The sequence below is a fragment of the Nyctibius grandis genome, chromosome 3 (genome assembly GCF_013368605.1).
Source record: "Nyctibius grandis isolate bNycGra1 chromosome 3, bNycGra1.pri, whole genome shotgun sequence".
NCBI classification, from domain to species: domain Eukaryota; kingdom Metazoa; phylum Chordata; class Aves; order Nyctibiiformes; family Nyctibiidae; genus Nyctibius; species Nyctibius grandis.
In genome coordinates, this window is record NC_090660.1 from 61,178,665 (window position 1) to 61,204,941 (window position 26,277).

Here is a 26,277-nt window from a genome sequence, read left to right on the forward strand (position 1 = left end):
TATTTTTTGGAATACCAGCAAAACCAAGATGCTTGGTACCTCCATATGAGCAGCTAGAGCTCAGAGTGTAACTGCCCCGTTTCAGCAAAGAGAGCAAAGCCAAAAAACATTCAAGCTGCAATATTTTCAGAATTAAAATGAGCTTCTTAGATTCCAAGTATAAATCATTAGTAAATCCAATGTGCACACAACATGCTGATAATGAAAAATACTATAGAGTACTAAAAAAATACTAGATCACACCTAGGTTTTAACTATTCTGCAGGTGTTATTGCACAAACATGGGAATGCCCTTACGCATGGAAAGACGGACAAAAAAACTTCAAAGGTTATTTGAAACAAAAACTATACATTCCAACTCTAAAATTTATTCTGGAAGTTTTCAAAACAACTATTGTTTAACATTAAGACAAACACTGCAGTGATCAAAAAACAGTGTTGAGAGTGCAAGCAGTCAAGGACAGGAAAAAAAAGTATTAAGGATTTTAAAAATCCCATTAGATACAAAAATCTGCAAGAGACTTCACAAACCACAGGGAATTCAGAGAAGTGAGTGAGTGATTAAAAACATCCAAAAAGGTACTACCAGAAAACAATTTAGCAAGAGGAACTCCTGGATATGGAAACAGCCCAAAGACCTGTGTGAACAGGTCTCGAAAACAATGCAAGAAAGAAGTCCAAGCTGCGAAAAAATTCAATCTTTCATTAAAGTAAACTACACCATAAAATGACTAGAAAGTAGGCGAACACTGTACCTCTTTTTATAAAAAAGTAGTAGGACCAATTCTAGGAATCATAAATCTGTCAGCCGTGTTCACCAAGCTACAAGTAAACTGATGAAAATAATTAGAAGTATTATAAAACTCCAAGGATTATAAAAAAAATAAAGATGAGTTAATAAAGTAGCAATATAGGGAAGTAATATCTTTTCAATGTATTAGAAATTTTCAAATATATAAATTATATATTATATATAGATTAATCCAGTTGGCTGCATATTTAACAAAAACTTCTTAACAGAAGTTTTTTGACAAAGCCATTTGGAAAAATACATTGTCCAGTGGTACATACTTTCACTGATCAGAAACTGCCCAAAGGGAAGGAATAAGCAATAACCTTACATGAAGTTCAAAGAATAAAGGAACATATAGAGGTCCCCTGAAAATATTTGTTAGTATATGTCAACATTTGAAGATGTTGCGACATTAATTATGGAAAACTGTGGAAGAAAGAATAAGCAGAATGGTGCCAGGTGAAATTCAACATGGATAAATATACAGCAATTACACTGAATTTTGAACCACTCTTTCTTCAGAAAGAGGAAACTCCCGTTGCAACTAATCCAGAAAAAAAAAAGAACTGACCACTACCAACAGTTTGTGAGAAAAAATAATTAAAAAATAATCCACAGAAACTATTCAAAATACCTGTGCTCCCTTTCTGATTACCTGTAGTACCCGCTATATCAAAAGTGAGGTACAATATGCAAGAAAAAAAATGCCATGATTTTTGTGATCATGATATATGTTCGATTTGAGGAAAGCAATCATAAAAAGATACTGTAAAAGCTAAAGGATTCCAAAGACAAGCAACCAGTGATTCAAGACTTTGAATGCCTTTCACCTGAAACAAGTTAAAAAGGACTTTTTTTTTAAACATTGAAAGGAAATGAACATAAGAGGATATGGCAGAAATACAGTTTAATGTATGATACATACAAAAAGCAGATCATCCAATTTATGCTTTAACAACAAAAAATCCCAGGAGAATGGTCAATAAATTGAGGAATAACATTACACATACAAGACACCACGTAAATCAAATAAACCTGAGGAATTCATCAACACAAGACACTAAAACAAAGTTTAAATAACATTCAGAGATAATTACACATACATATATGCAATCGAAACAGTTATAGTATATAGGAAATTTTAGAAGTGTGTTCTAAGCCTTCATGTCAGGGCCATAAACCAATCACCACCTGATAGCAATTAAAAAGAAATGTCTCCTGCAGATACAATTATTCCCCAGCGAAACTTCTCCAGAGTATGAAAAAATTGTTTTAAAATGGCAACTTCCCTATTTCTAGCAGAGTTGATCCAGGTTTTTACAGGTGATAAACTTCTTTTAAACCATCTTTAATTTAAAAAAAAAACAACCAAACAAAGCCACAACCAAAAAGCTACAAAACCTGAGTCATTTAACCTTTTTTGTTCTTTACAGAACTTAAGGAAATTGACTATCCCCAGTAACATGCCCTACGCATGATAAAGACCTTTTAAAATACAAAAATGACCACACAGTATTCAAAAGTCATATATTAAGACAAGAAAAAAGAAGCAGAAACGCCCCACCCTTTGTGAAAAGACAGTTATCCATCATGAACCCTACCCATTCAGTCTAGATATGAACGGTGAAATGACATTCAAATGTAGTTACGTTAACAGAACCAAAGGAAAGGCTACTTCCCTCTTTCTGCCAGATCATGAAGAGAAAGGAAGGGCAATTAAAATCACTGCTGATTTTATCCCAGTTATAAAGTAGAAAATGATAAATATTGTACTATCAGTAAAAAGTAAATTAAAGAATTAGAAGTAAGATGTTAGACATAGCTTCACTTGCTAAACACTAATTGTTGGCTCACTTCCCTAAACACAGATTACAATTCATAGCTGCTAGGAGCATTTAAAATTTATCAGAGCATGAAAAAAAATTATAAGCTATTTTGTCCAGCTCTGGGAATCTAAACTGGAAGAAGACTGAAACTGACCTGCAGTTGTAACCAAAAAAAAGAGACAAGAAAAAAGGTATTAGATCTTAACTGACAACTTTCAGCAAACAAAATCCTACTAAATCCAAAAGTGATTTGAAAGCATACACTGAAAACAATAGCCAAACTGCATTTTTTTTAGAGCATTTTCATTTAAATAATAAATTGGATCAAATGCAAGACAGCAAACAATAAAAACTGCCATGGTGGAATTGTACACCTGGAACTTTCATCTATCATCTCTTCTCTGCTCTACTTTATATTATCAGATTTTTCTTCCAACCAATAGCAGGTTGAAAGATTTGTTCATGGAACATTTATTTTTACAAAAACTGAGATGGAACACCAACTCAATCGTCAATAAAATGTAAAAGACATAATCAATACAAATAGCAATAGATATTTAAAGTATACTATCAAAAATACAATTTTCTTGAAATTATCTCAGAATAACAATTAAAAGCTACGTGGAACACAAACATAAAAGCCTTCTGATCTTTCTAACAGAAGCTCTAACTCAGGATTTAATCAACCTTTGTTTTCAGATCTTAAACACCATTTTCTGCAAAGCAAAATATCCCAACAGGTACCAAAAATACCCAAGACGTACCCTGCCCTGCTAATAGCACATTGCTAATATCACGGCACCAGTCCCAGTCTCAGAGAACACTATTTTGTTGATATGTGGTGATGGCACCCGCAGAGTACTTACTGAGGTGTCAGACTGGGAAGTAGGATCATAAAGGAATACACTTCTGAGATTTATTTAATTGGATTACAGACTCTTCTTCTACAAGGTGCAGGGTACTCTGGTACTGAGAGTATCTTAAATGAAAAGAATAAAGAACCTATATCAATTCTCAACAAGTGTAGTATTTGGGGGAAGGGAGGATTTCTACATGAAAAGTATTTACAATCATGTCTAAATAGTGACGTTAATTACAAACGTAATTTGTGCTCTCACTGGGGAAGTACCAGTTGTGACTCTAGCAGTGAGGAATTCTATGTTTAGAATGACAACCAGTTTCTAAATCTCGATTTACATCAGTATGTTCAAAAATCAGAACAACTCTGACTTAGTATTTGAACGGTGCTAAAACAGTGCATAATGTAACACTTAAACACTTTGTTTAAGGAGGAAATTGGAATCTTCAGTTGTTTCAAATTGCATATATCACTGTATAAAAATATTTCACTGTACAAATATTCTTCAGCATCATTTTAACAACCAGAAAATTTAACCCTAAAATACTTGATGTCCACACAGCACTAGCTCTCCCGATACTTAAAAAATAATAACACAAAATTCTTAAGTCTTGATATAACTAGAAATTATTTAAATAAAAAGTTAAATAATCTGGTACAAATTCAGATGGTTTTATTTTAAGTGACTAGGAGTAAGTTAACTGTGGGCATTAACTTGGGGAACACCGAGCTATAGAAACTAGACAACTTCAGAGGTACTCTATAATTCCTCCATAAAATGCAGTTCATATCTGTCCTCAAAAACAGGAGCTTTCTGTTCCACAGCTGTTTACCTCCTGCCTCTTTGGCTTTTAAGATGGCTTAATGTCTGTTCCAATATTTACAGGTTTTGCTTGCATTTAGCAACCTAAGAGAAAAACTTCACCTCTATTTCAGCTAGGTGGCCTTCTGTAAACTCAATTAAAGCACAAAGAATCCTGCAGAACCCTCAGAGCATTTCACTGGGGAAACAGCAAAACCATACAGGCTAAAGGACTCGGCATCTACGTTACCAGACTGCCTGGTACAGCTCTCAGCAAACTGCCTAGGGCTGAAATAGGTATTTATTGTGCAGATGCTCTACTACAGAGAGGCAAATCACATCTTCAAGTATATAAGAATTACACTTTAGAGCATACTCCTAATTCAAACTGGCTGCTATTTTTACTGATTTCTAAATCAGCCACAGAAGTCAGCAGGCAATATAAGTAGTTTGTTTGCATACAGTGCGCTAGCTCCCCATGTGGACACACCTGATTAGCAATACATGCAAAGTACCTTACAGAAGTTAGAGTGATCCTCATAGTTAAAGTGGAGTATACTAGTGGTCTATGAATTCACTCCTAACGTGCTAACCACTTAAATTCCCATATTCTGATATTTATTATTTTAGTGGAATTGCTGGCCTAAGAAGCTCCTTCCAGCAGCTCTCAGTTTCCCAATACCACCCTTTCAGTTGTGCCAACACAGCCTCTCACATTGCCCTGTGGTTAATCTGAACTAATCCAGAATGAAAGTATCCCCCTTTCCACTAATTAAGCTGGACTGATTCTCCAGATTGGTTCATCATACAACAACTTTAAAACATCACACAGCAGAACTGCAGCTGATGAGAGTACAGCTCTGGTTATGTCACCATAACCATTACTATGGAAAGGAAATCTTGTCAAACAGCAGCCAAACTTCTTTCCAACATTTAAAAGCTTCTCTGGAGCAAAATGAACAACCTGGAAAAGCAATTTTTATTATAAGACCGCATACATGGACAAACTGAGGATCCACAATTTGAAAATTCTTTTAAAAATGCAGCATACCCAATTCTCTATTGCTAAAGCAGGATTAGCCCCAAAAGATGCGAATCAATGCAAGGACCGGTGTTGTTACGGAGATTCGACAAATAGGCTAAGGGAGAAACAACCCACAAACTTAAATCATAGCAAATTTGGTGGTTTTGCCTTTAAGTCTTCTAAAAAGCTTGTACTACTGATAATTTCACAAGATTTCCTTCTCATAATGAGCAGTTTTTCAGTTTCCTGGTATAAGCAATAGATGTATTCTTTCATGCTCCACTCAAAAAAAAAAAAAAAAAATCTGAGTAGCTATTTGTAAAACTAGTTCTCTTTTTGTTAATATCCCATAACCACATTTTTACATACAGTGAACATGTAGGCAGAGTGTTCACTGAGAGGTCAGAAGTCGAATAGCATGCAAAGCCTCAGAGAAAGAAAATGGATACAGATGATCACATGCTGGCCTTGGAGCAAAGACAATTAAGTGATACGGACACACCAGACCTCTGTGTAAGCACTTACACAGCTAGATCATAATGCATTGTTTCTATGACTGGTTACTGCAGTTATACCTAAGAACTAGGCTACTGACAGCGACAAAGAATTAAATCTCATCTCTAACAGACCCGTAATTCTGTACAACTTCAGGAAAAGTCTTATTTACCATTCTGTTCAAAGTGCTGAGTCTCTGAGATCACTAACACAGGAGTAATGCTGAATTCTTAGAGTAATGTGGTACTACAACACGAACCCACGTCTCACGTTTCCCCATTCTTTTCTGACAAAGCCTAACTAACCAGGGGCTAGAGACTATTACCAAAGGAGGCTTACCCCACGTGTTTCTTGATCACAAAACACAGGAAATATTTTTTGCTATGCAAAGTCAACCTAGCAAACAGAAAGGCAGACTACAAAGAGTTGGAGGAAGGAATAATTTAAGAAAATACGTTCTTCAGGGAGGATGCAAGCATAATAGATTAGCTTTTATCAGTTATGGATTTGCACTAGCTTGATAGTTTCTAGTAACAGTACAATAATGTGAAGCTTAATTTCTTTTACCCATCCCAACCACAGTGGCTGTATTTGCCTCTCGTTTGAAGAGCAGCAGGAAAGTTCTGCGGAGTGTACTCACATAATATAGTAGGTATGAATTTAATATCTTTCCTCCCTTTCTCAAAAAATCTGCTACCTAAACTTTATCTTTTAAAAAGCCTGTAGAAATTATTACAATTTTTGAAAACTGTTCAACAGTTAATCAGAGCAATTACTCTTCAAAATCCAAGCTCCACTTACAACTAATAGCTCACTTGCCTCTTGATGGGAAACATTCAACCTTTCTTTTGCTCTGTTCTCTATTAATTTAGTTTACAAATAGTTGAACTTGAATTTGGCATGGACTTGAGTTCTAAAAGGCTAAAGCAGAATACACCATACTGCTTTGTGTATCTGCTTTAAAACTAACTTAATCAACACACTAACATTCAATATACACAGAATTAAGCCAGAGATTTAAAGACTGATGCCAGCTGTTATCAGCAGGAAAGCAGATACCACGAACAGACTCTCTGCTATACTACTGCAGATAACAGACTTTCCCAGGTATTTGGTACGTAAATGGACAAGAATTTTATTAATTTAGGATTCCTGACATCTTCAGTAATAGGAGTTTTATTTTCAAATTTTATTTTAAACTATTAAAACTGATTCATATTTTTCTTTTCTGGATGCCATCTTATTTGAGCCACCAGTGTGCCCAGGTGGCCAAGAAGGCCAATGGCATCCTCGCCTCTATTAGGAATAGTGTAGCCAGCCGGTCTAGGGAAGTGATCGTCCCTCTGTACTCGGCACTGGTGAGGCCGCACCTTGAATACTGTGTCCAGTTCTGGGACCCGCACTTCAAGAAAGATGTTGAGGTGTTGGAGCGAGTCCAGAGGAGGGCGACCAAGCTGGTGAAGGGTTTGGAGGGGTCTGACCTACGAGGAACGGCTGAGGGAGCTGGGGTTGTTTAGCCTGGAGAACAGGAGGCTCCGAGGTGACCTTATTGCAGTCTACAACTACCTGAAGGGAAGTTGTAGTGAAGTGGGAGTCGGCCTCTTCTCCCGGGCAACTAGCGATAGGATAAGAGGACACAGACTCAAGCTTTGCCAGGGGAGGTTCAGGTTAGACATTAGGAAGCATTTCTTCTCAGAAAGGGTTATTAGACATTGGAATGGGCTGCCCAGGGAGGTGGTGGAGTCACCGTCTCTGGATGTGTTTAAGAAAAGACTGGACATGGCACTTAGTGCCATGGTCTAGTTGACAGGGTGGTGTCAGGGCAATGGTTGGGCTCAATGATCCCAGAGGTCTCTTCCAACCTGATTGATTACTTTTTTCAAGAAAAAGAGTATTAGATAATTCAACTAACATATATATTTTAGACAACTTTTATGTTCAAAATGAAGGCTACTAAAAAAGCAGAGTGCACTGTTCAGTTCCTAAGACTCTGAATTGTTTCTACAAACTAATCACAAGTACATTAAAACCATAGATTGAACATTACCCCTTTGAAAAATCCTAAAGTGTATTTAAGATCGTATGAGACTTTCTTCTGATTGAGTAAAAGCATTCTTACATTGAAGACTCCTATTTAGCCACCCAAACTCTGCAGCTTGTAAAAAAAACAAAACAAAACAAAACTAAAAAAAAAAACAACTGATCTTCCAATAAGGAACTGGAAGCAAGTTTTAGTCAGTAATGATGTTTAATGGTTCTACAGCTTGAACCAGTTTCTTGGAAGTAAACAGGGATTAAGGGATTTCACAAGCCCTACAAAAAGCATTAGTTTTGAGAGAAGTATCTCAAGCAAGAAAAAAAAAATCACTTTTTTATTAATAAATTTATTAATAACATTTCCAATACTATGAAACTAAAAAAACAATTCAATGTGACGTGAATGTTTTTCTATAACTCAGACACAATGAGTTTTCTTGGAAGTCACTTCACATATAGAGTTTAGCTTGCTACAGCAAGAAACTGGCACTTTCAATATAAAAGAAAACTGGTATGTTATAGAAGTGAGTAATAATCATAAGCATTTATTTTCATCACCTTTTTGAAATACACACCGAAATCAAGTGCTCTGCATGCTGACAGAAGGCAAGTTGCATTATGTAAGAAACACCCTGAAAAAAAAAATCTTTTTCTGTGTTTGAAAAAAAACAAAACAAATGTTCCCGATCAAATAATCCCTACAGACTCAATAGCTGCCTGTTATAAAACTAATGCCAAAATGAAAAGGTTGGAGTGCAGGACAGAAGTTCCCCTCAACTTTTCCCAATAAAGTGATGGTCATGAGTTGGTTTTTTTATAAATATTTTGCAAAATGAAGACATAAGGGGAGGGAAAATGTCCAAGTGGAAAAGTTTCCTTTTTTATTCAATAGTTTGCAATGACTTTTTAATGCACTAAAACACTCTCTCTCAAGAAAACAAAAAACAGACAAAAGTTGGGGACAATAAGATTCCTGTTCTGTAGTTTAAGATTTAATGTGTTTACAAACACACGGACGCAATACTTCACTACTATTTTTTGAAGGTTCTCTTGAAAGTCCCAGTAACAAACTTCAATTGCATCTTTGCTCTCTACAGTTCAAGGAGACTAATACTTCGCTGTCACCTCCCTCAAAAGTAGCACCAATGAAAATCAAAAGAATGCAAGAGTGTTGTGTTCCTCACCATACAAGCCCTTTTTGGGAAGCTAGCTTATCCTATATGGTGGTGGTAAATAGATTTTCAACTGCTGTCCAAGAAAGAGAATACCTGCCATAACTTGGAAAGAAGCAGCAAAAAGTTGCATCAACTTCACACATGGCCTTAGCCACCACTCTCATCCAGCTGGGAAGATAGCACAAAACAGCCCTACCCTTAATAATGCTGCTGTTCACATGGCTGAGAAAAAGACTGGTTGACTCAAGGAGATTAACCTCGCACTTCTTTTGCCTTATGATGTGAAGGAAGGTCTCTTACCCCAGAAGTCATAATTTAATACTCTAAATTTATCATGCATACAAAGAAAACAGGAGGTTTGTTATGACTCTGGAGTTTCAAAGTCTTTCTGGTTCCCTTCACCCACACCCTGCAATGCTTGCGTCACCTGTTTCACCTTTTCCTCACGCCAGGCCGCCTTTACAGAAGCGTTTCTCTGCACACAGTTGGTTAGCTATACTTTTGTTTAGTGTAAGATTTATCTTCTTCTCTACAGGCAATACCACACTTTCAGAAAGGATGTATGGTCATTTGATTAGAATAGCACATTCCAGCCGATGTGGACAGAGGCACAGAAGCTGACTACAAGCATTTTTCCCCAACAATGTAAAGCATTAAGTCTAAGAAGTATTGTGAGAAGATACAATGAAGGTACCATTAGGTTTAAGTCATTTTAGCTTGTATTAAAAACTCCAATGAACCTGATGATTTAGCTCTTTTGTTCAGTGTGAATGCTATCCTAACAGCAGCATTCTCTTTTCAACCTCATTTTATCACATAAAGCATTTTATAAAAAGTAATAGTTATGAAATCTCTTGATTAAAACAAAAACAAAATAAAATTTAAACTAAAAGGAAAGTATAGTTTACTAGGGGAACAATCTTCCAGATATGAATAGATCAGACACAAACCAACTTCAGAAGCTACTCAAACTCAAGCCCTCCTAAGTTATGTGGGAAACTACTGCAATGGCAGTCTCATAAAGTTGATGTATTTTACTATTAAAAATAGTAGATGTTCACACACACCATATGTTGCTCCATAGTTAACTGTTGCCACCCACAACCCTTGAATTTAGTAAGACTGTTAAACAGCTGACACAGAGGCATGGTGAACAGAAACATAATACTTCCAAGTCAACTTGAGCCTTATCAGTTCTTAAACAGAAAGCCAATAAAGGAAAAGAGTCTGAAGTAGTTTATCTTGCATTGAAAAAAGCAGTACCTCACATGTTCCCTCTGACTAAAATTTGTGGGGAAGACAGAACGAATTTAAAGAATATTTTTCTAAAAACCCCAACAAAAAGGCATTTTATCCGAATATGTTACCACATTTTACGCAAATCTTCAAAGATTTGACTTGGTAGGTCAGAGCATCTACACTTAGGTAACATGAAACATCTAAATTTCATTTTGTACTTTAGTTTGAAAGAAAAAACAAGCAGCTACCTTTTTATTCCCCCCTCAGTTGTCCAAAGGGGACTCCCCCCATCCCCCAACGAAAAATATGCTATGCTATTTTCTCTTTACTGTGGAATATTCCTTACATTCAAGATCAGAAATGCACTTCAGTCTTGATCTGCAAAAGTCTTTCCTGGTCCTATCTTCATTTTCTTTTATGAAGAAAATGTCATCACATTCAACTTTTAAGAACACACCTCTTCACCAGGGACTAGGATAAGGTCAAATTCATTTCCAGTAGTCATCAGAACCAGGATATGAATTAAGCCTCCAAAAACATATTAGTTGAGTAATACACACAGCCCTCTTAAAGGTTTCTTTCCCTTCCCCTCAGCTACAAGCATGGATTTATAAAAAGAGAAGCCTCTACAGGCACAACAGGTTGGACATAATGAAGCGCTGCTTCTATAGTCCTCTAGGTACCAACTTGAAGGGATGCTTCACCAGTAGTGATGACTGGAGAACACTTCTCTAGAGACCAAAGAAGAAGTAATTCAATTTCAGTTGGTGAAAACTAGTATCTAGGAATGGCTGTTTTATAGACATTCTTTTTAGCTTCATATTACAGAAATGAATCAAGACTATATTAATTCAAGAAAAGTCTTATTACCAAAAAACAAAGAACTTCCTTGTGTTACTCACAATGAACTCCTCAAGCTTTCCGATTAATACAAAAAGCAAACAGATAGCAAGCTATTCTAATGTTTGTTGTATCTTTCCTTACTGCTCCATAAACAATGGAAAGGGGAAAAAAACTGAGGTATCTTAAAAGATAAAGAGTTCAGGAATACAGATTCAGAAAACTACAGATCAAAAAAAAAAGAGATAGCACGTATTATCCAAGAAATGCTTCATTTGTAAAGCGATGCAGTGTTTCAAGTTAAGCCTGTGTGACCTTATTTCTTGCATATTATCATTATCCACCTTAAAAAAAGTTGCTTTCTGATACAGGAAAAAGGCAAAGAATTTAAGAGACTCACCTAGAATACAGAAAAGCAGACAAAGGTTTACTCAACCTCATTCCACCAAGGCAAAAGAACAGATGATATTCCAGTAAAAAATAAAATAATAATAATAAAAAATCCCACCCCCCCCACCCTTCCCTAACATAAGAGGAAAAACGGAGTACTGCTGTAGGAGCTGACTAAGAGCCACACCACTAGAGTTCTCAGTTGAGATGAAAAACAAAAAAAAACTAAGACTGTCTATGAGGAAGGCCAGATAATCTGTGCACTGCACATTTAATTCAGAGTAACAGTTTTCAGTTAAACAAGTCAGATTTTGAGCAAGACCTAAGCAGTGAGAATACTCCAAATACAGCATGAAGAGACACTGCATCATGTATTCACTGTACAGTAAATCAGAGGCTAAATGTTTGGTTGTTACCTCAAACACTTCTGTTTGGTTTTGTTGTTTTTTTTTTTTCTCCATGAACCCAAATGAAATCTATTCCCTACTTTTACACTATTTTGTACTTACTGCTGGTAGTAGAGACTGCATGTTCTGGTTGGAGTCAGCTATGGTGGCTAGGTAAACCAAGTTTGTATGCAACATCTGCTGGTATCTATCAAAATAAACAAAAGCAAAACATCTTAAGTCACAAATACAATAACATCAGAATTTACTTTAATTCTACACATGTAAAGAGAGTTACCTATGTAAAACAAGATTTAAGACACTTACAAGAGCACCATTATTAGGAATCCTAAGCCTTTTCCCTCACACTTACCTATTACCCAATCTTTCCCAGTGTCTCCACCAAATCTATGCCTCTATCTTCTCTACAACTTTTGTCCTGCTATGAAAAATCTAAAGCTGGGTGACACTGTTCTCATTTATTTCACTTCCTGCCCCAAACTAAGTCACCAGGAGACATATACAGTGTGTGTGTAGCTGGTGTAATTTCTGCCACAAACACTAGGGAAAGACAGCTGCTCCTACATATCCCCCAGATACAAGATATCACAGATTTATGTAAATTGCGACCAAGAACAGCACAAACATTTCGTCAGGACCGTGAGCTTTGGAAGTTTGCTATGGAATGATTTTTCTGCTACGGAACCACATTCCAGAGTCAGCATCTAACCCACAGTCACGAAAATAACCTTGAAAGCAGGAACAGATTACGAATACGTAACGACAGGCTTGCGAACAGCTTAATACAGTAACTGTGCTACAGTAAGAGCATTCCCTTAAAGCAAAAATACCTACTATTTATGACCTCCCTCCTACTCCCACTTCTCTTAGTAAGGGACTTGAGCCGGACTGTGATGCCCTGTCACATGACTCCGTCGCTATCTGATTAGAAGGGCACCATGGTCATCCCATGCCAGAAAACAGTAATGGGAAAATAATATTCCTTAATAATCCTCTCCTTCCACAGTTCTCTCAGATCACTCTCCAAAGACCCCACTAGACAGCAAGTCCACATGGGATATTCTGGCAAGCCAAACTTTTAAGACAAGTCTGTTTGTTTCTGGGCAAGTGGCAAGCAGGTAGTTTTCAAACATGCCATCAGGAAGAAGAAAGGTCCATTCCTACATGATTTTGAAAGATCTGAGAAGAAAACTACCTCTTTCCCAAAGTCTAATCATGATGCAGAGGAAAAATATCTTGGTTATAGAGTCCCCATTTTTATGAGTGTCATCATCATGACATTAACTTGCAGTAGGCAAGCTGCAACATTTCAGTGACAGAAGTGACAGTCATATGGCAAATAAAAAACCCATAAATTGTAAGTGTAGTATCTGTAGCAACACTTCTCTGTTCTTCACAGCACAGTTCTCCTACAAGGTGAGCTAAACAAATCAAGAACGGTGATCTAGATGGAAATTCACCCAGTCCACAGTAGATTTGGATTAGTGCCTTACTGAGAGCATTCAGATGTCTTCCCTTTGTTCTGATAGTCCATTATACACTGAATAAGATGGTTATTTTCATCCAACATCTGAAACGATAAAGAAGTTTGGAGTAAGTTTCATGTTCTTTGTGGAAACAAACTGAAGATAAGTTTGAGTCTTGCTCCTCTTCTCAGAGTTTTTAAAACAATAAAAAAAGTAGTATTCCAGAAAGTTATACCTTAACCAATTATTTATAGAACACTCTTTTGCTCTCCTTTTCCCCCTCCGATTAGTTTCACAGCTTTCAGTTTAAGGGTTTCATATCACTATTGTAGCTGCAGTTGTGAAGCTTCCTATTCAAATACCTATGCTTATTCTGCACTGAGTTCTTACGAAGTTTCCACAGTTTTGCATTTCTTCGTTTGATCTCTACCAAGAAATTGACTTAAAAATTTATGCCCCAAGTTTCCCTTCTCCTAAAGCCTGCAACTGTTCATAAACGTAATAATACAAGGCATTTAAATTGTTATTGATAGAAACTGAGCTTACCAGACAAGTTTGTTTCAAGGAAATGCACTGGAAAGCTAGGCCATATTTACATGAAGAATCTCTAATCAAACTGCACTTTATAAATATTCTGTATCATGGGCACAACAGATCCATTATAACTCAGAAGTGTCCAGGAACATGAACACAGGTGAATTAATTTTCTGACCAAAAAAAAAAAAAAAAATAGTCCTAAAATCAAGGGAAATTGCAGATCTCATGACTTTCTACAAAATGCTCATGAATTCAAGGTGTTCCAAGATCCATAAACAGGAAAAAAATAAAGCCTGGTTTCCTAGAGCTGCATATCCCCACACTCATGTCTTTTTAACCACTCTCCCACACTCCGATCTGATAAGAGTCAGCAGAACCACGGCTAATCTGAGCTACCAGCCAAGTTACCCAAGTCAACTGAACTAAACAAAGTTTACTGCCAAATGGAAAATTTTGCATTGATTTCTCCCTTTGCTTCCTCTCAGTGGAAAGCTAGTTTAGATCCCTTTACTCTACCCAGCTGCTGAATTTCACAAAATTAACAGGATCTTAACCATCTGTAAGACTCTTTTCTTCTTCCAGACATAGCTGAGACTAGCCAAAAGGCTCATGCCTTTTTTTTTCCTACAAGGAAAGCACAACCCTGTGAATCCAACCTAAACAAATTCTATATAAGAAAAAAAACAAAAAAAAAAAAGAGTAAGTACTGACACTTTTTTTCTTCTGACTAATCCATCTCTACTATGAAAAGGGTATGGAGTAACAAACCTCATGCAGTCCACTCAGGACTTACATCCATGTAAGGATGAGCCAACCAGCCAAATCTTCCTGAATTCAAACCAGTAATTCACCAGAACTGACTAGAATGATCACTGAGCAATTATTTTGCCTGAAACTGCGGGATCTGGAAACACTGTGATTAAGCACCAAACACAGACATAACTGCAGTATTTTGAGTTACTGTCTGAGCCTCAGAAACTAGGCAGAACTGTAGTCTCATGCTCTGAAGAGGATCATAACCACACTGCTACACAGACACATTTTACATGTACTAACATCAAGTTTTATAACAAACAAGTGGCCAGTCTCACCAGAAAAATAAGGAAAAAGGAGCTAATACCTTTGATACCAAAGTCTAACAGAGTACTTGCAAAGGAAGCCTTGAATAAAGGCTCTCCTCAGAATGTCTCTCACCTTCCAGAGGACGGCAGCAGATAAAGCTTAGCAGACAGGCAGACCTTCAGACTGCCAGTTAGATGGTTGCATTCTTCACTGTCACCATGTAAGCTGGTCCTCTTGGGGGGTGCAGGGGGCTGGGAGGAATGCAAGGGCCAAAAGGAAAGCAAACAGGGAATACAACCGTATCCTAGATGGGGCTGCAGGCACTGTTTTATACAATTTTGATTGAGCAGTTGCTGATAGAAAACTGAAACAGTTCTTTGAAAGAGTTATAAACACCTACCATCAGAAGAGAATTTAGTTTCCAGATGGATGAAGACACCTTTGAGGTTTCTGACAGCTTATGAACATTACAGAGATTCTTCAGCTTTAACTATACGAGAGTTTTGCCAGCACACCACCATCAAATTAATGGTTTGACTACAACACAAGAATAACTTAATTGTCTGCATTCGCCATATGCACCCTAGCGACCTGAAGTCTCTACTGACTACCTTCAGGCACCTTTCCACCCAGTGGGCATGTATTTTTCACCTGCACTTCTCAGGCACCGACTTCTGCTTAGAAACTGTGGAGGTCTCCATTATAACTCTGGCGTTTTCTTGGAGTTCCTGATCCCTACATCTACCTTGTTGACACTCTCGTTTTTTACTAAATCAGAGCTTAGTTATATCCACCCAAAAGGAACTTGTAACCTGAAATCTGTTTGATTCATGGCTATTTATGCTGATAACAGTGTGAGTGTTCAGTTAAGATTCTAAATACCATCAAGTTACCAGTGAACTTGAACATGCTCCTTTGCTTCTGCCACCACAAAATTATTACAAATCCTATATATGCTTTTCTTCGATTGCTTTAGCAAGTTAACCTGCTCCCTCCCACAAAAGCTTAAATGGTGTCGTCTGGAGTCGCTGTCATTGACTCCAACCATAATGTTCTCCCTTTAACAACACTTAAAAGTTTACGGCAGGAAACCCGATTACGAGGCGGACCAAATTTGGGAGCTGTCGTCGCCACTCACCCCGCGGAGGCAGAGCCCAAAGTTTTGCAGGATTTAGTAACAACCCGACTGAAGTCCGACTTAACGGCACCCCTCACAGGAAGGGCTTACTCGACTCCTCCGTTTCCCCACCGTGCCAGGCCGAGTCCTTACGGGTTGATTCACGCCCGCGGCCCTGGGGGAACTCTGGGAGCGCTCGGGGGAGCCTCCGGGCCACCAGCCGCCCCCCCCCCCACCCCCCGCGCGGCCTCCGCGCCCAGGCCCGCCGCAGCCCGCCCTCTCCGCGCCTCCCCTCGTCCCCGGGACCCCCGAACAAGTGCCGAAGCGCAGAGAGGCAGCGCCTTGCCGACCGCCCCCGCCGGGCCGTGCCCCGATCGCGGTCCGGCCGCCCCCGGCCCCCGCCAGGGCCTTGGCGCTCCGGGGCGCCGCCACCCCCTTCCCCGCTCGGCCCGGCGGCAGGAAGCAGCTGCAGCCCCCGCAGCCGGAGACGGGCCCGGGCCCTCCTCTCCCCCTCACCTTCTGGATGGCGGCTGGCGTGATCTCGCCCTTCCCCCGCTGCCTCGGGGCCGCGAACGCCACCGACATGTCGGGCCGCTGCCGGAGGGTCCGCCCCCGCGCCCGCTCACGCGCCCCGCGGCACCAGCAGCGGCGGGAGGCGGCAGCGATCCGGGAAGAACGCGGCGCGCGGGGGCGGGGGCGGCCGCCCAGCGGGACGGCCCATCCCCGTCCCGCCGGGGAACGGTTAAGGAGGACCGGCTGCTCCTCCCCCTGTTCCGCTGCGAAGGGGAGCCCCGATGAGGCCGTGACCGCTTCGCACCGCGTGACCAAAACACCGGCACCGGGAGTCGGCACTGCGCCTTCTGAACGTGACCCCTCCTTGTCACGCGACCTTCTCCGCTACCCCTTTTCCTCTGCGGCGTTGGTACGTTCCTGCCCCACGCACCTCAGCGCCGGACAGGCAGCGAAATGGTACGGCCGGCGGGGGGGATGGGAACGCTGTGGCGCGCACGTTACAAGGGACGCGTTCCGGCTGTGCCGGGCGGCGCGCTCTCCTCCCCCCTCTGCCCACCGCGACAGTTGGTTGCACCCGGGCAGCCAGCTCTGGCGGTCGCGCGGAGCGGCGCGGGGGCGGCGGGAGCTGTGGCAGGGAAGCGCCGAGGGGCGGTGGCGGCCGGTCCTGTTCTCCCCTGTCGGGGCCGCGGCGGTTTCGGTGTGGCACCATCGGGCCCCCCTGTGAGGGGAACTGGCAGGCGTGGGCGCGGCGCTGAGCGCCGGGGGAGGTGCCGCTGCCCCCGCCGTGACGCTTTTGCCGGTTGCGGTGCCGCTCCTTCAGCAGCGGCTGCGCTGCCGCCGCCAATGCTGACAGGTGGGGCGGAAAGCAAACCGTGAGGGAAATGCTGGAGGGGAGCAGCAGCTGGGGCTGTGCGGCCCCCGGCGCGTTGGCGTGGGGCGGCTTTCCCTACCGAGCTGGGGCGGCCGCAGCTTCCCTGGCGTGAGAGCGAAGCGGAGCGAGGAGCAGCAGTTACTGCTGCAACTTTAAATAAACTACAGACCCTGAAAGTGCTGAAATCAGCCTTGTTTTTTTTCAGTGCGGCCACTGGAGGGAATCTCGGTTTCGCCAAAGATCCTCATGTACAAGTTTGCGAAGTCTTAAGATTATTCTTTACAAGGATGAGGGTTTCAAAGGGTAATGGTACAGTAAAGTTGAAAATCCCCAACTAAAGCATTTTAAATCTGCTTTTTCCTGGGCACATCCCGTGCTCAGCCTGTGTGCTTTTCAGTGCCGCACTGCAGGCTGTGACTGCTGTTTCCTTCCCAAGCTATGGTGCTTGCCGTTGACAGAAGTGTGTGCTGCTGTGGCTGATGGGACACTGCTTGGTGACATAACACCACACCACAAAATATGAATCTTGTTCCTTACTCGGTACATTGCTTGCTCTGTTTCTTAGCTGTTGCTGGCTGAAGTCCCTGGCTCTTCCCACCAGCTCTAACCCCTTTCGTTACAGCACACATTTGGCAGCGGTATCCGTGGCCACCCCATGACTCTACAGCTGCTTCCCAACTGGCATGCTCTCTCCTCAGACTGTTTCTAGGCTGGCTCCTTTCCCCAGCCCCATGGAGACTGCTCTTCCTCGCTCTGCTGTTCTAGGATTGACTGTTACTGTCCATCACCCCCTGCTTTTTTCCCTTGACAAGCGTTTGCCAGGCTGCTGGCTTCAAGCTGTTCTTGCATTCCCACAGCATCCCCCTTTCCAAGGGCCCGCCACCTGGGCCTGATGCTCTCTGGTACCAGAATGGCGCTGCTTCTGCCCTGTCTCTTCAGATTATGCAGGACTCCGAGTTGATGTGATGCTAATCTGGCTTTATCTTCTCTCCAGAAAGTATCTCTGGCCCAGTCTTTGCACCGTAGGTCATGATAAAGAGGAGGAGTGATGCCAGCACATCCATTAGGCTGTGTTGATAACCATTTCACTCATCACTGTGGTATCTGGGTCCATTTTTTATACTAGTAAGGTTTTGTTTTTTTCTGTCTCTCACACACTTTCTTCATCATTATCATCATCATCACTGTCCTACTTGTAGGAAACCAAAGGCAAAAAAAGAGTTGAAGAAACCTGTTTTTTCTAAAGTTGATACGCTTCATGGTGATTCATGGTTATTATTATATGATCTTGAAGTGAACTGTTGTAATAGCTCTGTGTTCAAATTGATACTATTTCTAGTCACTACAAACAATAAAGAATCATAGGAATGAAGAATGCAAGACAGCCGTGGCCAAATCAGCATGTAGTCAGAAGGTACCATCTCCTAGCCAGTTGCAAATAGAATTACGAGGAGTTATTTCTTTAGCAGAAGTATGTACTTGGCTCTGGAGAACTGGTGAGGTACCTGAAAGTGTCCCAAGGCTGCAGGCATCTTCAGCAACTGGAGGGCAAACACGTTCTCATTAAATACTCTGAACACTGGGAATTCTACAAAATGTTTTTCTCTTCCCACAAGTATAACTTGTCTTGCTCTCATCCTCTGTTTACCCAACCACTGTTTATAAAATATTTTGCATTGGGGTGTCTTGGTGATCACAGCGTTTGAAACAGTGTGGGTTAGATGTCAGCCACATAAATACGGCTTTTAAGACCTGAATGTTCCATCATATTCTCCCACATTTTCAGGTTGGTGCTGAGTAGGGAAAAAAAAAATAGGCTTGTGGGATGCCACAGGTGAGGAACCTTAAACTGAAAGGAGTAATTTCCCATTGTATTTCCCAAAAGGGTCCAAATTAAATATGTATTTTTGTACATTCCTATTTCCATGCAAAATACAGGAGAACAGTGTTTGGAATTCAACTGTATCAGTTTTTAGAGGAAGATGGATCATTCATTCATAGTAACTAAAACCATCTCTTTTGACTAATTTTGTCTGACAATTAAATTAAATCCATTTATTCCCCTTTGTGATGATTTTTCATTCATATGTTTAGCATTTTGGACTTCCACATTCATAAATAGCAACAGATCTAAAGAAACCTTGAAAAAAGAGTCCACAGCTCCATTTTTTCACCATGCAAAGGGAAATTCACACTCAAAATCAACATTTAAATAATGGCACAGATGTATACAAGCAGGGAAATAGATAGCTACAGTGGAAATGTGCCACATGTCTCAGAACACATAACCACAACAGGGTGTCTCTTTTACGACTTTCTTAATGCACTGCAATATGCCTAGATATCAAAGGACATATGGTATATTTTCTCTTTAATTGCACATTTCTTTGCTCTTGTGAGTTACTCACAACCTTAACATTATTTAACTGTAATTTAGATGCATAAATCTCGACCGTCATCGAGTTTCAAATGCAAATAGGTTTCAGTCAGATCTTCCTTCCACCTCGGTTCCAACTTTTGTCGGTGTAGTGTCTTTTTTGTTGATGTGCATTTGAGTATGTCTCATTTTTTGGACAGAAAAGAGTGCAGAGGAGGATGGGTCCTTTTTTGAAAGATTTTTTTCCCCATGTTTCCAACTCATATTTCTCAGTTACAAGTAGTAAGTAAAGATACAGTTCTTGAGACTAGGGTCTGGAAAGCATTAACTTTTAGTTCCCAGAGAAAGCTATCTGTTTGAAATTAGGTGCTAACAGTAGAGCGATTTTAGTCTTAGGATTCTGTCAAAATTCCTCATTGCAGAGAAATTAGTTTTGGAGAACCTATAATATTTGCAGTGATACAGTCTTCCAACAATTCTGAGAAAAAAAATCTTAAGTAAGCAATCTTCAGTTTTTGTCTATATTTTCTGCCATTTTTATTATCTGAGTTTCCATAAATTCTCTGGAATAGAACAGATAAGCAAGAGAAGGAACCAGCAGACATTCCCATCCACAAGCAGGAAAATACAGAATGCTGGTTCATCATAATTTTCAAATTTACATTTAAAATTAAAATTTCAAACTTGGTATTTGCAAAGCTATATATACAAGAAAGAGGACAGCAAAGAATTTTATGGTAGCACCATCTGCTTAAACCTGCTTGACTGAAGGTCTCACTATGAAAGTTTAGAATGAGAGTTAGACGTTTCTCAGACAAAGCCTTTTAACGTGTTGGTGACAGCACCTCATTTTGTGCATTCACTTCAAATGCACAGAAAAAAAACCCACTTTCTTTACTGTAGTAAGTATGATAGCTCAGAATCTACCGATAACAGGATGACAGGGTGAATTTGAGCCTCTTTTCCAGGGTAGACTACTTTTTCATCTTGCAATTTAAGAAAAAAAGGGGGTGTTTATGCATGTGTTTTGTAATATCAGCAATACAACGGGGTAACAGTTAAAGCAGATCCCAAGGAAGGAGCATCTTTCAGTAGATGAAAAAGGAAGACAGCAAAAGGAAGAAATGCTATTTTTGGTTTAGTATTTCTTCACCAACTGAACTTGGTGTGATCTTGTAACTTTGGTGGGATTTCTTACATGCCACGTCTCCATGTTAATTCATCTTGTTGCAAAATGGAGCTTTCATCTGAAGGTCTGCCTGTGCAAATGGTTGAGTCTTGAAAATGATTCAGATTCTGTTTGTTTAATAAATGGTAATTTGTTATCAAAATATACAACAATATCAAACTGTTGGTAGGGTAAATGGTGTTTTTTGCTTCCTAGAAGAGATCGCACTAACAGGATAAATTGGTCTTGAATTTATTCTGTCAGCTTCCTATCTGTTTTTTTCAATTTTCTCATTTATATTCTGCACTGGCTATTGTAGAGAATATTAATAAGAAGTAGCACCTGAAATGCAGGCCTATGTGTTCTGATACAAAGTGAAGTACTGAAACAGCACTGCACGCTAAAAGGATATTGATGGCTCTGCCATGTTCCGGAGTGGCAATAACAAACACAGAAAAAAAATCACTGGGAAGATAAATTTTTATTCTAGTATCTGTCATTTTAGTCTGCAAATATAAATATTTAGAATAAAGAAACTCACAGCGTGTTGAGCAGTTTGCACTAATGGGAGTAAGTGCAACACCTGCAGTGAGAATCTTTCTGTGTCCTGATTTGGTTCTTCAAAAGGGAATCTCCATCTACTAGGAACGTATGCTATAAATAAAGGATAGCATAACATCTAATCTAAGCCTCCTTAAAGCTGAAAATTCTTCAAGAATTCTTAGAGGTTAATATTTTATTTTAGGACACCGAGGCAAAGTGCTGTAGTTCACCAACTTCCTCATTTTTTGAATGTCAAAAGCAAAGCAGAAAAGATAAACGTGAGAAGGCACTGCTAAGCAGTGCTGCAGAAAAGGTAGCAATGATCTTGACAATCTGAATATTCATATCTGTTAAAGGCAACACATTTTCAATGGAGAGGTATACTCTTCTTCTGGAGTTGCTTCTGGGGACCTACTTCTGCGTCATCTGCATCACCTTCAGCTTCTGCCTTCTGAAGATGCATGACCATGAAGGACAGAGGAGATGACTGAATGGCTACAGAACAGTACTTCTACCTTATTGTCACAATCCTAATCAAAAACTTGCTGAGGGAATATGGAAAGATAATTATATCAAGTACAATTTTCCTTCGGCAAGCCTGATCCCATGACCTAAAGAAGACCTCCCTCATTCTGCTAGCAGTGCTGCTCCCAGTGCTGCCCAGGATGCTCTTGGCCTTTGCTGCAAGGGCACATTACCGGCTCATGTTCACCTTACCCACCAAGACCCCCAGAGCCTTTTCTGCAAAGCTGCTTTCCAGCCAGTCAGTGCCCAGCATGTACTGGTGCCTGGGGTTGTTCCTGCCCAGGCATGGGACTTTGCACTTCCCCTTGTTGAACTTCATGAAGTTCATGTCTGCCCATTTCTTCAACCTGTTGTGATCCCTCTGTATGGGAGCACGACCATCCAGTGTATCAATGACTCCTCTCTGTCTTGTAACATCTGCAGACTTTCTGCGGGTATATTGTCTCCTGTCACCCAGGTCATTAATGAAGAAGTTAAACAGTACTGGCCCTAGTATTGACCCCTGAGATATATCACTACTGACTGGCCCCCAGCTGGACACCATGCCACTGACCACAACCCTATGAGCCTGACAGTTCAGCTAGTTTTCATTACTCCTCACTATACACTTATTTAATCTGTACTTCGTCAATTTGCCTATGAAAATGTTATGGGAGTTAACTGTGTAAAACCTTACTAAGGTTGAGATTAAAAAACACTACTGCTCTCCCCTCCCTGCATGCTCAGACAGTGTCTCTGCATTGCTCCAGGTCACCTGTCCCTGCTTCCACCTCTGGTATGCTTCCTTTCTATGTCTGGGTTTTGTCACGAGCTCCTTGTTCATCCCTGCGGGCCTCCTTGCTCAATTTCCTGCAGGTTGGGGTGGACCATTCTTGAGTTTGGAAGAGCTGATCTTTGAAAATTTACCATCTCTTGGATCTTTCTTCTCTCCAGGGCCACATCCCAGGGGACTCTTTCAAGGAGGTACCTGAATGGGCCAAATTCTGGTCTCCTGAAATCTAGGGCTGTGATCCTGCTTTTTGCTTTATTCCTTCCTCTTGGGATCCTGAACTCCACCTCCTGGTCACTGCAGCCAAGGCTGCCCCGCACCTTCACATCCCAAACCAGTCCTTCCTCATTTGTAAGTGTGAGGTCCAGCAGAGCACCCCTCTTTGTTGGCTCCTCAATCACCTTTGTTAGGGATTTGTCAATCAATGCACTTCCCAAAGCTTTTGCATTGCTTGTGCCCTGCTCTGCTGTCCCTCCAGCAGATAGCAGGATGGTTAAAGTCCCTGATGAGGATCAGGGCCTGCAAACATGAAGTTTCTTCCAACTGTCTGAAGAAGGCCTCTTCTACTTCTTCCTGATCAGGGGGTCTGTAGCAGACACCCAGAACAACTTTGCCCATGTTGTTCTGCCCCAGCAGCTCCCAGTTGACTCCTCATCCATCCCAAGGCAGACCTCCATGCTCCGTTCATGCTGCTGTCTCACATAAACAATATTTGGTTTGTTCTCTTCAGTCTGCTTTCTTTGTTGATATGCTCTATATATTGCTTTTTAAAACACAGAACAATAAATAGCCATTTAACGTTGTGTTCTTTAACTTTCTAGACATAGTGTATCTCAAAGTCACTGTATATTTTATCACAAGGTCTTAAAATCTTAATTCTTTTGATGAGTACAAAATACTAAATTATACAATGAAATACAAAGCAGGGAATACAGTTATATTTGACCAAAAATAGATTATAGAGATAGTCTTGTCACTGTCAATAACCAGTGGTGCCATTTCTTTTACACAGCACCTCAGTGACCCCAAAGCACAGCAACATAAACAATATACTCACATTTCTGCAAATATGTTTGTGAGTATTACTGTGCTTGAAACCAGTTTGGGAAAATACACTCTAACTAAAATCTTGTTGTATTGAACGTGCATTTATTGTCCACTTTTAATGTCTGTGGGATTCTTGCTTCTTGCTTGCTTTCTTCCACTTTTCAAGTATTTTCAAGGATAAAATTATGCTGACTGGAGATCTAATCGCAGAGTGAGGCTCCATAACATTTCTTACACACACGGTGCATTTCACTCTTAGCATAGAATGAAAGATACAGCATATTCATAATGTTTAAAAAGAAAACAAAATAAACTTATGTTGAAGACACATTGCGTCATTCTTTGTACCATGGAATTCGTCCTTCCTGAAGTGGCCCCATTTCTTCATCCCCATTTCTGTATTTGGTATGTGTGCAGTAATTGAGTCATCAGGACCACTCAAAAGGCACGATTCACTGAAGGACAAAATTCCTCCTTTCCTGTGAAAGTTTACTCGTTTATATCTTTCTGTTCTGAGTAGTCCCATCATCAGTGGAAAAACAGTAACTGAGTACCTATGTATTTTCAAGAGCCAAGAAAATCACTAGGAAAAATAACTGTGATATTTTGAAGTGTTTCTTTTATCTAGTCCAAATTTCTAACCATAGACAGCAGGTACAGTGAATGGTTGCTTGGAATGGTAGTGTCTCTAACTTGCTTCACCATAAACATATACATATAAAAATATATATATATGTATAATATGTATCTATGCATGTGTGTTTCTTTTCAAGCAGGAGCAAAAGGGCAGAGAAGGAAGATGCTTTGTGTGAGTGCAGTCTGTGAGAAGAGGGTCTCAGGGCACAGGAGGTCTGCTGTGCAGAACAGGAGACTGCATCCATGGGGAGAAACCTGGCCTGCAGGGAAGATGGCTGCTGCAGCGCTGCTCTTTCCCTGTTACGCTGCTGAGGAAAGCAGGTGCTCAACCGATCGGGGCGTGTGTAACAATGACGAAACATTTGGATGTTCCCCTGTCTTGTGAGGTGTCCTCCTGCCTGCCTGGGAGGACCTCCCTGCATGCTACAGGAGTAGGCACACCAAAAGGCGGTGGGAATGTTGAGCTCCAGGAGAAGCAGGGAGTACACACAAACACACTTTAATTACAATGTCTATATTTGGCATTTGCAAGGTAGGAACTATAGGCCTTGGTCTTCCCTTGATTTAGAATGAGGGCAACAAGGGATGTGTGCTAGAAAGAGGTAAACTGCCTTTGAACTACCCTACAAAGAGGAATTGACTGTAATTTTATCTAAGCAACATATGAAAACAGAAAAAAATTGTAACTGTGTTGATTTCTAGTGTTTATTTTGCTTTGAGGACATAGCAATGCTTTTTACCACTCCCCATCTTTTCCTTTTACTCAGCATGAAATTTTAAAGCTTGACTCTAGTCTAAAAAGATACTCTAGAAAAGTATCAGAGTGTTATTACATAATTGCTATATAAATTCTTTTACAAGTGAAATAGAAATTTATCAGTCTGAAAATCAAGTTGAGTTTGCTCTCAATATCAGTAAGAAAAATTCTAATTTAAAAGGCTAATTAAAAGCCTTCCTGATCGTAGGAATGTTGGTGATAATAATACCTGTGCCTCTCTTGTATTGAGTCTATAGGAATAAATAAGGAGTCTTTTGGTCAATAACATAATCTACACTTTATTATTAAATACTACTAGTCTTCTGATAATAATAAATGGTGATTTTGCATAACTTTCTAAATATGTTCACAGTTTAGCTATTGGTGTGTACATATTTTTGCAGGAATAAGGTACTATTGCTCATATAAATTCATTATGCCATTTTCTAAATGCTACATTCTTTCTTACTCATTCCAAGTGGGCCTTTGGTCCTGCCATATATGATGCATCATTTTACCCTGCTGGTTTAGCTATCGGGAATAATTCAGTTTGGAATAATTCTGTTTTGTAGGATTCAGGGTTTCTGTATTTACTGAAAATATTAAGTATAGATTTTACTTTTCATTGATTTTTATCTTTCCCAGACTTCCTTATGGTGTTTGGTCAGCATCAACTTGAAAAGTTGACTAGATGCTGGCATGGACAAGAAATTATAGCCCACAAATCAAGAATAGAGGTAATTTTGCTCTCTGGGGATAGGAAACAAAAGACTGAAATTCATCAGAAATTATGATCAGGAGAGCCAAGTGGAAGAGATAGTGGTCAAATCTGGTGAACAGAAGCAGATGAAACCTCCTATGTTTATTGACATTTATTGGTTCAGATCTAACTTTTGTAAGCAAAGTAAAAATTGTAGGGCTAGAACAGAGGATAAAACTCGTAAGGATTGAAAACGTAACAAGAAATTGCCTATGAAAACTTTTGCTGGCCTGTTTAAAATG

The 26,277-nt window shown here is 40.1% G+C and overlaps 1 protein-coding gene across 3 annotated transcripts in view; it reads right to left on the reverse strand.

Annotated features, from left to right (window-relative positions):
• Nucleotides 1-16,732, reverse strand: part of SS18 (SS18 subunit of BAF chromatin remodeling complex) — a 42,149-nt gene extending 25,417 nt beyond the window's left edge. For all 3 annotated transcript variants that reach the window (XM_068395837.1, XM_068395836.1, XM_068395835.1), the window contains exons 1-3: nucleotides 16,586-16,732; nucleotides 13,381-13,457; nucleotides 11,990-12,074 (exon numbers count right to left, since the gene is read on the reverse strand). In XM_068395837.1, the coding sequence (XP_068251938.1) occupies nucleotides 11,990-12,074; nucleotides 13,381-13,457; nucleotides 16,586-16,654 (231 nt within the window). In that variant the 5' untranslated portion in view covers nucleotides 16,655-16,732. The remainder of the gene's footprint in view (nucleotides 1-11,989; nucleotides 12,075-13,380; nucleotides 13,458-16,585) is intronic.
• Between the last annotated feature and the right edge of the window lie 9,545 nt (nucleotides 16,733-26,277).